Here is a 14856-nt window from a genome sequence, read left to right as displayed (position 1 = left end):
GGGTGGGGAGAGACAAATAAAACATGTAGAATGTCTTATGGAGATATATGCCCCCCAAAAAAGTGAAACGAAGAAGAGGGGACACGGAGATGGAGGTGGGTTGTTTAAATAGGCTATTCAGGAAGCCTTCTGAGAAGCTGACGTTTGAGTGAGACCCGAAGCAGGGGGTGGAGCAAGCCCTGCAGGTGGGAAGAGAGTTCCGGGAAGAGGGAACAGCGGAAGAACTGGGCTAGTGCCGTGAGGTGGGCGCAGCCCCAGCTCATCCATGAAGGCAGTAGTTCCTGTGAGAGGTTATGGGAGACTGGACCCAGCTGATTGAACATGGGGTATGAGGAAGAGGAGTCAAAGGTGACTGAGGTTTTTGGTCTGCAAAACCAGTGGGTTGGAGCTGCCGTTGACTGAAACGAGCTGAGTGCTAGAGCCATAGGTTTTGCATGCAGGGTTTGCTGGTGAGCAGTTACGTTGGAGGTGCATTTGAGACACACAAGTGGAGGTGTTGAGTAGGCAGTTGGCTGTACAGGTCCCAGGTTAGAGGAAGGTCTGAGCTAGAGTATAAACTTGGAAATTATCAGTATGAAAGATGTATGTTAAATAATGAAACCGGCTGAGATTCACACCTGCTACCTATTTTGTAAGGCTGTTGTAAAAAACCAGCTGGGTAGCATTTGGAAACATTGTGAAGTGCTGTGTACCGGGGCCCGGGTCGTCTCGTTCTCCAGCTCCCCACGTGTGAGCTGTGTGACCACAGCGACAGTAACGTGTGCATGAAGTTGTCTGACGCTGTTTATGTGCCCGAGCCTTCAGTACTGTCAGTCAGGTGGAGGGATTGCTTTCTAATTCTCTGCATCTGTCTTTGACCACCATCAAAACCTGTGTGCAGCAAGGAGGAGGGAGTTACAAAAATGCTTGTGGATTTAGTCCAGGGTAACTATTGTATGCATTGATTATGTTCTGGCTTTACTGAAGTATAATTGACAGAATTGTAGGATATTGAAAATGTACAGTATGATGATTTGATCTATGTATGTGTTGGGGTTTTTTTCCCAGTAAATATGATTTAAAGGTAATTTATAGAAAAAGTAACCTCTGCATGTTAATAGCAGAGCAGTAAAGTCATTCACTGGAGCCTGAAAGTTGTAAATTTATAACAAGCTCATAGTAAATTCACTCATTCCTGACTGGTATTTGAAAACAATTCCACTTCTTAAAGAAATTGTGATGAAAGCAGCTATAAGTAATAGGTCAGGGATCAAAATGCAACGAGAGGGCGTCCTGGCCAGGTAGCCCAGTTGGTTGGAGCGTCGTCCGGATACGCCAAGGTTGCAGGTTTGAACCTGGGTCAGGGCACGCACAGCAAACAGCAATGACTGCGTGAATAAATGGAACGCTCTCCCCACTCCCCCCGACCCCTTCCTCTCTCTCTGAAATCAATTTTTTAAGAAGTTTTTTTTAATGCAGCAAAAGGAAAAAGGCTTTTCTCTCCCTTAGCCTGTCCATCTTGCATGGCCGGGCATCATTATAAATAGTTTATACCAGATTTTAATAGAACATCTGCTAAGACCATTGTTGTTTTAGGGAGCTTACTTTAAATGCTTTCCCACATGCTAACAAAATCCTGATGGTGGACATCTGTTAAGATTACTGTCCCTTAAAGGCTTTTTTTGCGATGTTAACAAACTTAGAATACACATTTCTGAACAAAAACATGGTTAGTGTTCATGTCATTAGACCCATTCTGTTTGCAATTACAACATTCCCATCGTCCTTTCGCTCTAGGTGTAAAGGCTCCTTGCCTGCACCCGCCCTGCCCACTGGGAAGTCTCCATCAGGTCCTCTGGCCCTCAGAGTTCTTCCGGTTTCCAGGGGTCCATTTGTCCAGAGTGAACAAGGCCCTGATCATTCAGTTCAGCTACCCGAATAAGTTTCATAACTGTTCCCAGAAACAGCCACAGGGGCTCCATCGGCCCAGGTATCTGCCTGAAACACCCAAGCCAGGGGCCCAATGAATCTCACATGCGTGGAACCAGGTAGCAGGTCCTGACCAGGGTTCAGAAGTCACAGAAGTGATAACTGAAGACCTGCCAGTGGGGTGGATTCAGGGCAGGACGGCCTAGATTTAGGTGCTTCTCTGCCATTTACCACCCATGCAACCTTAGGGTACGGTGTTCCTCTGAGCCCCAGCCTTCTCATCTGTAGAGTGGGACAACGCTTTTCTCACAGAGTAGTGAGAGGAGGCGGTGGTGTCGTACAGGAGAAGCACCTGATCCACAGTGCTGCGTGAGCGGAGCTGTACTCGCCGCCCCATTCTGTGGAGAGCTCCCTTTCCAGCTAAATTCCTCACGCCGCCTTTTAAACTCCCTTCCCATGGACTGTGCCTCAGCAAAGAGCAGCTGATTTAAAGTATTCATATAGTATGCGTTCACATTTTTAAAATTATTCTATTTAATAATTTCATAGCCTTCTAAGTAATTTAACTTCGCAATTTCAACTTCTTTAGACTTTGTGCCCGAGGAACATTGTTTGAGTATTTCATCATATTTATTATTGTCTCAGAACATTTCCATGTTTATATGCCCCTCTAAAAATGGGAAGCAGGAAACGGAATGCAGTGCTTTACTGGGAAGCAAACCTGGTAGTACACCACTCTAAACAAAGACCCGGTTCCTGCTGGAAGCGTGTTGAGTGGAGGCCCGGGCCCGGGCACAGGCGTGAGGGGGCCAGGCCTGTGTCGACACTTCAGTGAGCCTCGTGTTGAGCTGAACTCCCCGAATCTTCTTCTATGTACCAGCTTCCCTTGTCATTCTGATCTTTTGTTTTCATCTCCTGTTAGACTGGTCGAGATTTTTGCGTTTTGAATTACACCTTGATTTTGTTTAACTGAGTAATCCAGAGAGACCCTGGAGACGGCTCAGAGTCAAATCTATAAAACGAGATGAGGGCTAACCGTGCTCTGAAAATGCTTTACTAGGAAAAAGAAAATGCAGTTGTTGTTGCTTTTTTAAGAGTCTCTCTTTAATGTGGTATTTACATACTGCTGGGTTTTCAGATCCTATATATTTTTTTTTATCCTACCAAGTTAACTTGTTGTGACATAAGATGTCTTAAGAAAAAGTGAGATGACAAGATGATGAATTTCATGGATGAAAGCTTTTCTGAGGATAATTTCAGCCACTTATTCTACTGTTTCAATAAGCTTCACATCATCTTTCTGTGATAGATTCTCACATGGAGAAGGACAGAGGCTTTGGGGTGAGAATGGCTGGGATTCAAGCCCGTCTCTGCAACTTCCTTGCTGAGTAATCTTGGACAAGATACTTAGACTCTTAGAACCTCAGTGTCTGCATCTGTAAATTGGGCTAAGTAAGTCTGTTTGGCAGGGTTCTTGTAAGGTTTAGAGATCACAAAATGCCTGTTAGAGCGCCTGGCAAAAGCGGGTACTCAATAAATAACAGTGACTCTTGTTTTATTGTCATGGCTTTCCTGGCAGGCCACAAGGGAACATACTCTGACATTATAGAGGGCCGCAGATTCGTGAGGTCCCCGGCCTTTCCCAGCCTTGAGGGGAACTAACAGTGTGCCCTAGTTACATATTCAGAATGGGAAACGCAAGACCTTAAACAGAATTCAGCGTGCAGTTAGTGGTTGTTGAATTGAAGGCCCACCTCTCCTTAGGATTTCTCTTAACTCGGGGGCTAGTGGAAGCTCATGTCTGTCTAGCACCTGGAAGTCCCCATCTGTGCTGTGGAGGGGGAAAGCAGGTCGCTGAGGCTGACCCCAGGGTCTCTGACTGACAGCTCCTGAACAGAACCCTGGGGCACAGAACAGTGGAACAAGAGCCATTTCTGAATAAAGTTGTACTTGCAGAACTTGGTACTATTTGAACGTTAATGTAGCTCTTATTGTTACTCAAACCCTTTAACCCCTGAGAGAGACAGGTCTTCTTGGGAGCTGGGTCATTCCCACCGCCCCGATGAGAATGTTGAGTGGAACCAAAGAGCAAACTTGGCAGAAGCAGGAAGCAAGACTCACCGGCCCTTCTGGCTTGCTCTAGTGCCCAGGCACAGTTTGCTCGTTTTGTTTGGCCAGTAACCCAGAACCCCAGCCAGGAGGGACCTGCTCTCCTCTGATAGGTCAAAATCCAACCCCATCGTCCCAAGTCAAGCTTTCAGACAGGCTGACTCCTTGCACTTTTTCATGTCAAAATGCCCAAAAATATTTCCCTCCTGCTGTCGCACTGTGGCCACAGCAAGTCTCCAGCATTAGAAATGCTCTGAATATTTGCAAACAGCAAGGTTCACGAAGGGCTCTATTAGCTGTTATTTGCATGAAAAACAATGGTATTAATACACTTAACATAGACAGTTTTTACATTTGACTTTTAGAGCCAATGAGACATTAAAAGCTTTTCTGGTTACCTTTTGGTCTGTTCAACCCCATTGTTGGGAAGGCTTCTCAAACTCTGGCCTCGTCCTTCTAATTTATATCTACAGTTTCAGTTCTAAAAAATAATCACCTAATCGCCTGTTTCATTTCACTCCATAACGAGATAGAAAGTACTTTCTCAAAACAGCCCTTTTCACCTTTCTCCTCCCAAGTTCAGCCCGAGACTCTGCCACACCAGTATTGCCCTCCCCTGTCACCCTGCCCTCTCCCTGCACTGCTCTGGAGATCAGAAGGATCCACAGCACGTGGGCCCTTTCATCTCTTGCCGCCCCTGCCCAGCCCCTCGGTGGGTCAGTCGGGCTCTGCCTTCTCTCCAGCCAGCCCTGCATTCCTGGGGACAGCTCAGTGAGCCCTGGAATCTCGGCGCCGAGTGAGTTTTCTGTTGCACACACTCAGCCCCGTGTACTTTGATTCGTGAATATTAAATAGTTAGAGATCACAGGGCCTTACCTCCACCTCGTACCCTTTCAAAACAGAATAGCTCTTTTATTTTATGGCACTTAACTTTGTTTATTCAGCACGATCAGGGCAACATTCAAGCTATAGCAAGCTGTTAAATATTTACCCACGAGGCGGATATTTATACATGAATCAGCAGCAGTTATCAGTGTGTGACGCCAGAAGTCAGGTTCAGTAGGCTCCCAGGCTAAGAAACTATACTGTGCTGAGCTAAATAAAGGGGGCAACGTGTCCTTTAAAAATAGACTCCCGTTTAAAATATCCATTACAGTGTCTGAAAGGCTTCCCACATCGAGGCTCACCCCGCGCAGCTATCGAAGTCATTCACAATCAGACATGACAGAGTGGTTAGTCCTTCACATCCAGGGTTCAGGGAACCCGGGTGTTTGATGGCTGGAGCCGGAGAGGATGCGGTGTGAGCGGAGCTGGGAAGAAGGCTGGCTCTGCTGCTTGGTGGAGAACTGTAAAGGGAGACGGGCCGTGCGTCACAGCCGCGGCATTAGTAGTGGCCTGAGTGCCACTCGCCCTGCGGCCTCACTGGACTCCCAGCCCAGCTCACCGGTAGCCAGACCAGACTGACTGTTCCCTTTCATTCCTGTAGCCCTTGGGAGAGTGGAACTCTCCGGCTGTCAGAGAGGCGCATGATTCAGCAATAACAGCACGGACTCTTGCAGCAGGAAGGCCCAAGTTCAGATCCTGGCTTTACCATTTTCTAGTTTGTGCGAACCCAGGGAAATTTCTTCTGCTCTCTGAATCTCAGTTTCTTCACCTGTAAAATTACAGTGATAATTCCTACCTCCCTGAAATTGTGGGGAGGATGAAATTAGATAATGAGGAAGCTCCTAGCAACAAGTGTTAATTCTTGATAATCACAAAAGCAGAGAGCAGAGACGTGCTTGGCAGCAAAGCAGCTGGTCTTTGGATTTATCCACACCTACGCTGCTTTCCATCGTTGTAGGTAATTTTGGTTTAATGGTTGTATTTCAGAGGCAGAGAGAGTTTCCAGTTTCAAGGATTAGCCACAGACTATTTTCATTCCTTTAATGAATGATTAAAAACTTACCGTGTAATATTTTATGCAAGTCACAGCCCATTACAATGAATTCCAAGGAATTGTCCAAATTATTTTATTGTTTTGGAATTTTGTTATGCTTAGCATTGTTGCTCTCTCAGTAGCTATGAGAAGCCTGGGCCTCTGTATTCTTTGTTATACAGATATTTCACCAAGTAACTGTAGGATGTAAATATTGGATTTATTTTTCTTGTACTATAGAATTTTCTTCCAAATCAGCTTTTCATCCTCATGGTACCATTAGAACCTGCGGTTAGATGCGTGCCCTCTGTGTGCTTGTTAATGCAAAAGAGGGGTTACAAAGCCTTCCTCCAGGTCACAAGAAGTCGTGGGAATTGTCCTGGCCTTCTTCAGGCTTTAAGCTAAATCTGGTCCAGCGTCTCCTCCAAGAGGAGCAAGTGGAAGCGATGCTGGTGCTGACCCTGTGCGGTTGCAGAGTGCAGATGGTTCATTAATGTCGTGCTTGGTCCAGTGCTGTGGTAGTTTCCTCAGTGCCTATGCTTTTCAGGTATCATCTGAGTAGAAAAAGCCTGTGGTGAGCATTTCTACTCCATGTCGACTTCCTCCCATCACCTGGGGTTTTATTTGTTTGCGGGTTTTTATTCCCACAAATAAAGATAATATTCTTTATCGGAAGACAAGATTTCAGAAGTTTAGTCAATAGGGAGACAGGCTGGGTCTGGAGACCTTGTAGTAGTTACCTGTATTATTTCCAGTATCGTAACTCTAGCCTGAGTCTGTCTGCTCTAAACTATGTGGGAATCATAGATTCCTGTTTTTTCTAGACTGTTAGTTGGAGATGTTTTGCTTCCATTCATAATCTTGTAGCTGTGGGGATGTGGGTCATGAATAATCACAGCATTAACAGATTTTAGGGGTCTTTATATTCCATCATTTTGTAGAGAGTTTAAGGGGTTACAGAAATATATAGTACATTAAAATAAAGTTCAAATAAGAAAAAAACAAATTAGAACCAAAGGAAACTAAGAGTAGGAAAGAAGACAAAACCTAGATTAAGGATATATGAAAAGTATGCTATAAGGTTCTGAAAATTTTCTTTTAATAATCGTATGCTGGTTGATTTAAACTGAGAAGGGAATCTCCATGAAGGTTCTGGGAACTGTTACTGGAGTAACGTTGAGTCTTAGTTCTGAGTGATTTTTGACCTTCTTGTGGAGATGAGTTGAATGTCAATGTTTATTTGGACGAGTTGCAGACTCCTTACCCCATTAGCCCACAGACATGGGACCAGGTAGCACAGTATTTCAGAAAGTGTTTAATCAGTTGTCACGATTTAAAAAAGGAGAGGTGAAATAATCTGGTAAGACCAGGTTCGTGTTCCTGCATGTCAGAGATCAGTTGGAGCTGAGCAAGGGAGAGCCCTTCCCACTGTGCATACAATTTCCGGTTCCTCTACTCGTTCACATCGCCTGCCTGTTCTGAGGAGACCCTGGAGTTTGTGACCCCTGCCCTAGGCCCCTGCCTCACACTAAAAAGGAGGGAAGTAAAGTCCAAGGGGGCTGCCCAGCCCAACAGAGCTGATAAACTACAGAACTTGTGCCTTCATTACAGTGTTACAATTACAGTGTTACAACGTTGCGTCCGTTCAGTTTAGTTCTGTTAAGGTGTTTAGTGAATGACTTATCTTTGCGAGCACTGAGCTGGACATAATGGAGAGTAAAAAGTCTGTTTCAGTGATAGGTACAACCCATTAATGTCAGTAAGGCATTTAGCCATGCTAATTAAAATTTGCTGATTTTTATTGTTGTGTGATAGGATCATTAGTTGTTATTAATCCTTAGTCATTAGTCATGTGTAACATGAACATGCTGATTTAACAAAACAGATTGAAATGCAGAAATGTGATTGTTGAGTTAGGCCTGATTCCCGCCATCATTAATTCAGGCAGTTGGTGGGCAGACTTTGCTGAGAGAAGGAAGCCAAGTCTGTTTAGGGTGTCACTTCTTAAACTGCTTGAGCCCTAGGAAAAGAACCCATTGTGCTCTTGTCTTTTCAGCGCCCTTGGAGGCTCCTCAGCTCTTCACATTCCCGCCTTCCCAGGAGGAGGATGTCTCATTGATTACGTTCCTCAAGTGTGCCACCTGCTCACCAACAAGGTAAAGGGGCTCCCTGCCTTGCGAGGCGCCTCCTGCCAGTGTAGCACCCACCCAGCATCACCGTGCAAGCCCCTCCCCTTGACCCCGTCTTAGCTTCAGCCTCCGTCTGACATTAGCCTTTCCTACTTTGAATTGCGGCTCATTGGTTTCCCTCCCTGTTTCTTTGCCTACCTTCTTCCTTTTCTAGGGATTCTGACCTCTCGTTCCAGTCTTACCTTCATCTTTTACATTGTATCTCCCCTTTCTGGAGTTTCCTTTATGCCCTACTTATTTGCTAAATTCACATCTTCTTACAGCTTAACATTTTTTAACTCCCTTCACTTTCCAGTAGTCTGTGCGTGTGTGTATTTGTGTGTGTTTGCACTAGTTAATATTAGGATAATTCTAAAGAGCTGCCTTCACCTCCTGCTGCTTTTCTGTGCCTCCCTTTTTAATAGTCACTTCTTGATTCTCCCTGTAATGTCTCCGAGCAGTTTGCCAGAGTCCTGCTCCTCGGGGCGGGGTTTCAGGTCAGCTGGTCCTGTGGCCAGGCACATCAGACTCTCTGAAGCTGTCCGTTAGCTGCATTGATGAGCCATGACATTGGCAAGTAGCTGAATTTGCATTAATGATTGTCGTCATATATTTTTTAAATGTCCAGCCAGTATATTTAGCTGAAAACTGGAGATAATTAATCTACAAGCAATACTGACTTTCTTCTCCTTACATGGGCTGACTCAGTTTGCTTAATTCCCAAAGTGCTATTTTCTTTGCTCCTATTGATTTGTACACATTACCTTGGAATAAAAAGCTTTTGTTTGTCTCTTTTCATTCAAAAGATAGCTCGTCTCAAAAAAAAAAAAAAAGAAGCTTATCTCTACATAGAAAATCTCTTAAACGTACAATAATATTTCAGATGCTTCAATATTATTTTTTAAATGTCAGAGAAACTAAAATCTGGCAACTCTGCAGTCTGTGGGCTTGGCACAGATTCCGGGGCATTTAACTTTCACAGGGTGGTTGCTTCTCATTGGACCAAATTCTCCAGCCTCCACCCTACTCCAAAACCGATCGGAGGGCAGAATTCTGATTTCTGTTGTGGGGCTTTGCACTGCCTTCAAAGCTGTGTCCCAATAATGAGGAGAAAAATGTGTATTTGGTCTTCCAGAGCTGAGTGGAAAAGCCTTTTTAAAAAGCTCTCCAATTGAGATTTTCTAGTTATGCATTTTTCTCAAAAAATTATACCATCTCCCCAGAAATACAAGAATCAGTTTGTTTTTCTTATCTGTTTCCCTTTCATTAATGTTGCTTGTCTTTTAAAATGGATATTCTTCTGTTTGCTACAAATGAGGACAGTATGGCTGCTTTTAGAAACAATCTCTTCAAATGAATTTCCATAATTACATTGGAATCTATCTTTATAGCCAGTTTTGTTGTGGGTTTCTGTTAAAATGGTTTTCTGTTTTTAAAATCAAGTATACAGAACTGTTTTCATCCCCTTTTTAAACAAAGCCACTTAAAGCAAACTTATCATCTGTTTTTCTTTTCCTGAAATAACATTTCTGATCCTGCATTAAGCCTGCAAAGTAAGCACTGTTTTTATAAATTGACATAAACCCCTATTATATAAATAGAATTGTTTTACTTTTAAAGTGTACAACATGGCTATCAGTACCAATTGTGTCAAGGTTATTTCAAGCAATTTATCTCGAGCTTTTGTTAGCCATGGAAACTCACTGTGGCTACAGCCAATGTAAACAATTTGGGGATCTCTTTCCCCCACTGTTTCTTGCAGACATTGTAAGGAATGTATTTTTGTGTTAAAAGCTGATGGATAAATAACTAGCTTTCAGATAGATGTCTAGCTTACTGAGTTCACAATTCTTTTTTACTTTTATTTTTATTGTTATTGTTTTATCCTCACCCGAGGACATTTTTTCATTGCTTTGAGAGAGAGAAAGAAATAACTTTGGTTGCCATCCCATATGTGCCCCGACTGGGGATTGAATCTACAACCTGACTGTGTGCCCTGACCAGAAATTGAACCTGTCCGTGACCTTTCCGTCTACGGGACAACACCCCAACCAACTGAGCCACACCAGCCAGGGCGAGTTCACAATTTTCAAAAGAAACTGTCATTTGGTGATAACAAGGAAAAATAAAAAGGCAAAATAAAGTCTTCTGTTGCAGCACTCCTTATTCCGAATATTAGGACTTTAAAAAGAAAGACTTAAGCATTATCCTGCCTTTTCAATATGACTTGTAGTTCAGGATAACTAAATAGTCCTGTTTGATGAGAGGAAGCTCTTTTCAGAGAATTCCGGCTGATACATGCAAAAGAAACGATAGAATTCAAAAAATCACCAGTTTTTAGGCCCTAATGAAATAATTGATTCAGACAGGGATCTCCAACAGCTACACAAACCGTTGGGTGAAAAGTCGTGGGGAACCAGATCCATGCACTCGCCGGGAGGCGTGCCCCTGGCTCACTCACCGCGGCAGAGGGGCGGCATCCCTCCACAGCGGGGCGATCGCCGTAACCAATGATCGAGCCAGGATCAGCTATAAATGTTTTTGCCAAAAATAGTTAACCTGAATCTAATTACACCTTTAGCTCTAACTTTCCATGTCTAGGAAATATAGAGGGTAGTGGAAAAAGGAAAGAATCAGAGAATCTAGAATACAGAACTTCCTGCAAGGTAACTTGCCTAATCTCTTTCAAAAGCCGCTGTCATACATGCAAGGGCAGGCCCACACACAGACTCTCGGACACACAGCCTGAGAGGCTGCATTAGCCTAGACTGAAAGGCTTTCCAGATTATGTTGCCCAATCCCTGATTAATTATACCCTGCTTTAAAAAAAATGTCTTGGGGACAACTGGGAAATTGGCAGACGGACAGGATACTAGATGAATTCAAAGAATGATTGCTGGATGTGTTGGGTGTGAAAACGATACTGTGGTTATGCAGGAACATGTCTTGTTTTTTGGAGATGCATGTTGAAGTATTTAGGGCAAACTATCATGATGTCTCTAATTTTCTTTGAAATGTTTCAGCTAGATTGATTGATAGATTGACAGGTAGGTAGATGGCTAGATGAAGCAATTAGACAGAATATTCACGGTTGTTGAATATAGGTGGCAGGAATACGGGTGTTCGTTTTACTGTTATTTCTACTCCTCTGAATCTTTGAAGTTTTTCTTAATAAAGCATTTAAAAACTTCTCAGCTTTGGGTTCCTGTTCCAGGTGCAGTATGTGATTCAAGGATATCACAAACGAAGAGAGTATATTGCTGCTTTCCTCAGTCACTTTGGCACGTAAGTTTGTCTTTGCTCGAGCCGTATGTTACCATTGCACTTGCTTCCTGCTGACCCTAATGTGAGATGCAGTCAAAAGTCATTGATCTAAGAGCTAAGACACAACGTTGATCCAGAAATAGTGTCCAGAATTTTCACAGAGATTCCCTTTTCAGTTTAAGTTAAACAGCACACAACTATTAAAAGAAATAGTTCTGAACCGTACAGTATGCATTTCATATACTGCTTACAATAAAGCTCCCAGGAAGACTTTTTTTAGCTTTAGCAAATACCAAAATGAAATGTGTCCCTGAAGCAGCAGCAGCATGACCAGCGCCAAGCACAGCAGTGGTGACGGGAGCCCCGCCTGCCGTCACAGAGCCCTTTAGGGTTTGCACAGCCCTGTCGGCTCCCTCGGCTCTCGGTCGTTGGGAGGTGCACCAGGCAGACATTGGTGACACACTTTACTGGTGGATGCCCTGCCACTCTGAGAAGTTTAGTAACCTGGCAGAAGTCACATGCCCAGAAGAGCCAGAGCCGTCAGGGCGGGAGCCCGGGTTCTTGGGGCTCAGGCCTCCCACCAGGACCCCCACCCCCACTGGGAGTCAGACTTGGAAGAAGGCACTTGGAGGGCAAAGGGGGCAGCGTGTAACTGCAGTGACAGGGTGGGCATGTCCTCCCGCTGCTGCCCCCCATGTTCACCCTCTCCGTCAGGTGGCCGGGGCAATGCTGCTGTGCAGCTCCATTTCTGTCCCTGATGGCAGAGGCCTCACCACACTCCTTTGCAAGGTAGAGCTCAGTGGGAGAAGGACCGCATTTTCCACCAGGCTGCGTTACAGATGGATCATTCTACCCATTTGGGGGGCCAAGCACCAGGGTTTCAGTGGTCTGGTTACAGCCACCGTATTGCAGAGTGGGTTTCTAAATATATGAAGATAGATACAGTAACACCAAATTAAAGAAGAAATTGGGACAAAGGAAAGTGGAATAGGAAAGAGAAAATGAAATAAAAACTAAGGTTGGCCATCCCCCCAGGGTATACATTTACAAACTGTGGCATAATTATAAGCAACATTTCTGACTCCTCAAAACAGTTTCAAGAAATGTTCTCATTCTCCATTGTGGAATTTTTATGCTTCCAAAATAGATCTGTCAATATCTAAATGGTATGACTGTCTCTCACATGAGTCCCTTTAGTACTTCAGGTTTTTTCAGCTTTATTTATGAGCCTTTTGAGAAAGTACTTATGATGCAAACAGTGGCTAATAAGCGACACCATTTATCAGTAAGGTCATCTTTGGTGTATATCTTTTCTAAGCACGACCATGTGTAGCATATACGGCTGACAGTGAGGAGGCCAGCACAGTGAGCACCCGAGTAGGTGCACATATCCCAGTGCCTCCCCTCGCTCCGTACAAAAATTCTTTCACGTTTTTTTTTAAATCTCATTCTTTTTAATCTATATTTTTGTGTATGTTTTGTTATACAACTACTAAATTCTGTATAAATACTACTATATTACTGCACTCTACAAGGTGGGACAAAAGTGGGTTCACAGTTGTGAGTACATGAAAGCTTAACCCTGTATTACTATTTATTAACTATTGTATCATTTTCCACACAAACAGCTGTAACCCTGCTTTCGCCCAACCCTGTGTACGTGATGAGAAGGATCCTGTGCTTGTTTTTGCCCATGGAATGCAGGATCTAAAAAGTTTAGATATCAGTGACGTAATATATTGAGTTAGTTATAAATTCACGAAAAGAAGTATAAGCTGGTGAATAAAATACTGACCTTAGCCAGCAAACCTGCATGATATACAGATAGTCTCTGAGCAAATCACTTGGCCTTCAATGTCTTCATTCCTTTACCTTCACAGTGGGTGCGGCCGCTCCTTTGTCTCTGAACTTAAACCGGGTGGCCCCCAGTACCAGTGGTCTGATTGGCCTGGCTCAGCCAGGGACAGGACATCTCCAGGGACAGCAAAGGCCTTCTGGTTTGGATGACAGAGAACATGAACCCTGTCCTCGGGGTGCAGTTAGTGTCGTTGCATTATGGTGACATTCCCCAAGCCCCCAGCTCTTGGAGGCCGTGGGGAGAGTGAGCCTACAGAACCCTGCCGGGCCCCTCAGCTGTCAGGAGCGGTTCTCCCTTGACATGAGAGGTGCGCGCCTCCTGCCTGGGACCATTGTGCACCAGCCAACACTTCTACTGCATCTCATGCCCAGTGGGGCAGGCAGGGGGACACAGTGAAAGGATTCCAAGTTATTGGGTTGGCTGAAAAGTTCGTTTGGCTTTTCCCGTAAGATGGCTCTAGTAGCGCTTAGTTGTCTTTAACTTCATCCAGAACAATGTTGTTAGATTGTATTGTGGCAAATGTCCTATCAGTGTGCATTTGAAAAATAAAAACATCAAAATTAGTGAATTTTTGTGTAGCCATTTCAATGTTGAAGACGGAAGAAAATACGCAACACTTTTTTGGCATATTATGCTTTATTATTTCAAGAAAGGTGAAAATGCAACTGAAATGCAGAAATAAAACTATTGGTGCAGTGTATGGATTTGTGACTGATGGAACACGCCAAAAATGGTTTGTGAAGTTGCGTGCTGGAGATTTCTCACTGGATGATGATGCTCCATGGTCAGGTAGGCCAGGTGAGATGGATAGCGATCAAATATAGACATTAATTGAGAACAATCAATGTTACATCATGTGGGAGATAGCCAACATACTCAAAGTATCCAAATCAATAAAGTTGTTGGTGAAAATGGAAAACATGTCTTATTTTATGGAAAAAACTGAACGGACTTTTTGGCCAACCCAATACTTGGGAAGAAAATAATATGCAACCCCGAACTTCATAATGTTGTCACTGTGCATCACTGCTCAGTGCCTGCACGAAAGTGCCACTTACAGTCACTACACAGACCATGCGTCCTTGCCGGCCTGGTCCCTTCCAGTGTCCTTTTACCCGTGACGAGGAACTCACATTTGCATAGCATTTTATGGTTTATCTTATTTGTTTTTCACAACCTTGTAATGAAGTTTGGAAGCATTATGTTGTTTTACACATAAAGAAACTGAGGCTCCAAAGGTTAAGTGATTTGCCTGAGATGATAATAGCTAGTAAATGGCACAGCTGTAACTTAAACCTAGACGCTGTCCTTCCGAACCCACACCCTCCCTGTGCTAATACTCACTGGCCTTAGATGCGCCTCAGGTTCAGTAACCCTGGCTTTATGAACATATTCTTTACTTGGTTCTGTTTCTATTATACCTTATTTTATGAGTTTTTGTTTGTGTGTGTGTGTGTGTGTTTTTATTACCTAGAGGTGTCGTGGAATACGATGCAGAAGGCTTTACAAAACTCACTCTACTGCTGATGTGGAAAGATTTTTGTTTTCTTGTACACAGTGAGTATACTTCTGCTATTAGCCTGTCAGCATACCTTTGAAAATGTAGAAACCACATGTACTAATGAGTACGG

The 14856-nt window shown here is 43.8% G+C and overlaps 1 protein-coding gene across 2 annotated transcripts in view; it reads left to right on the top strand.

Annotated features, from left to right (window-relative positions):
* BABAM2 (BRISC and BRCA1 A complex member 2) overlaps positions 1 to 14856 on the top strand; it is a 338154-nt gene that overhangs the window by 250428 nt on the left and 72870 nt on the right. For both annotated transcript variants that reach the window (XM_045844469.1, XM_045844467.1), the window contains 3 exons: positions 7992 to 8091; positions 11318 to 11388; positions 14700 to 14782. In XM_045844469.1, the coding sequence (XP_045700425.1) occupies positions 7992 to 8091; positions 11318 to 11388; positions 14700 to 14782 (254 nt within the window). The remainder of the gene's footprint in view (positions 1 to 7991; positions 8092 to 11317; positions 11389 to 14699; positions 14783 to 14856) is intronic.

Source organism: Phyllostomus hastatus, unplaced genomic scaffold, assembly GCF_019186645.2.
Source record: "Phyllostomus hastatus isolate PE091 unplaced genomic scaffold, TTU_PhHast_1.1 phas_contig_402, whole genome shotgun sequence".
Classification (NCBI taxonomy): domain Eukaryota; kingdom Metazoa; phylum Chordata; class Mammalia; order Chiroptera; family Phyllostomidae; genus Phyllostomus; species Phyllostomus hastatus.
This window is presented reverse-complemented; position numbering and strand designations above follow the sequence as displayed.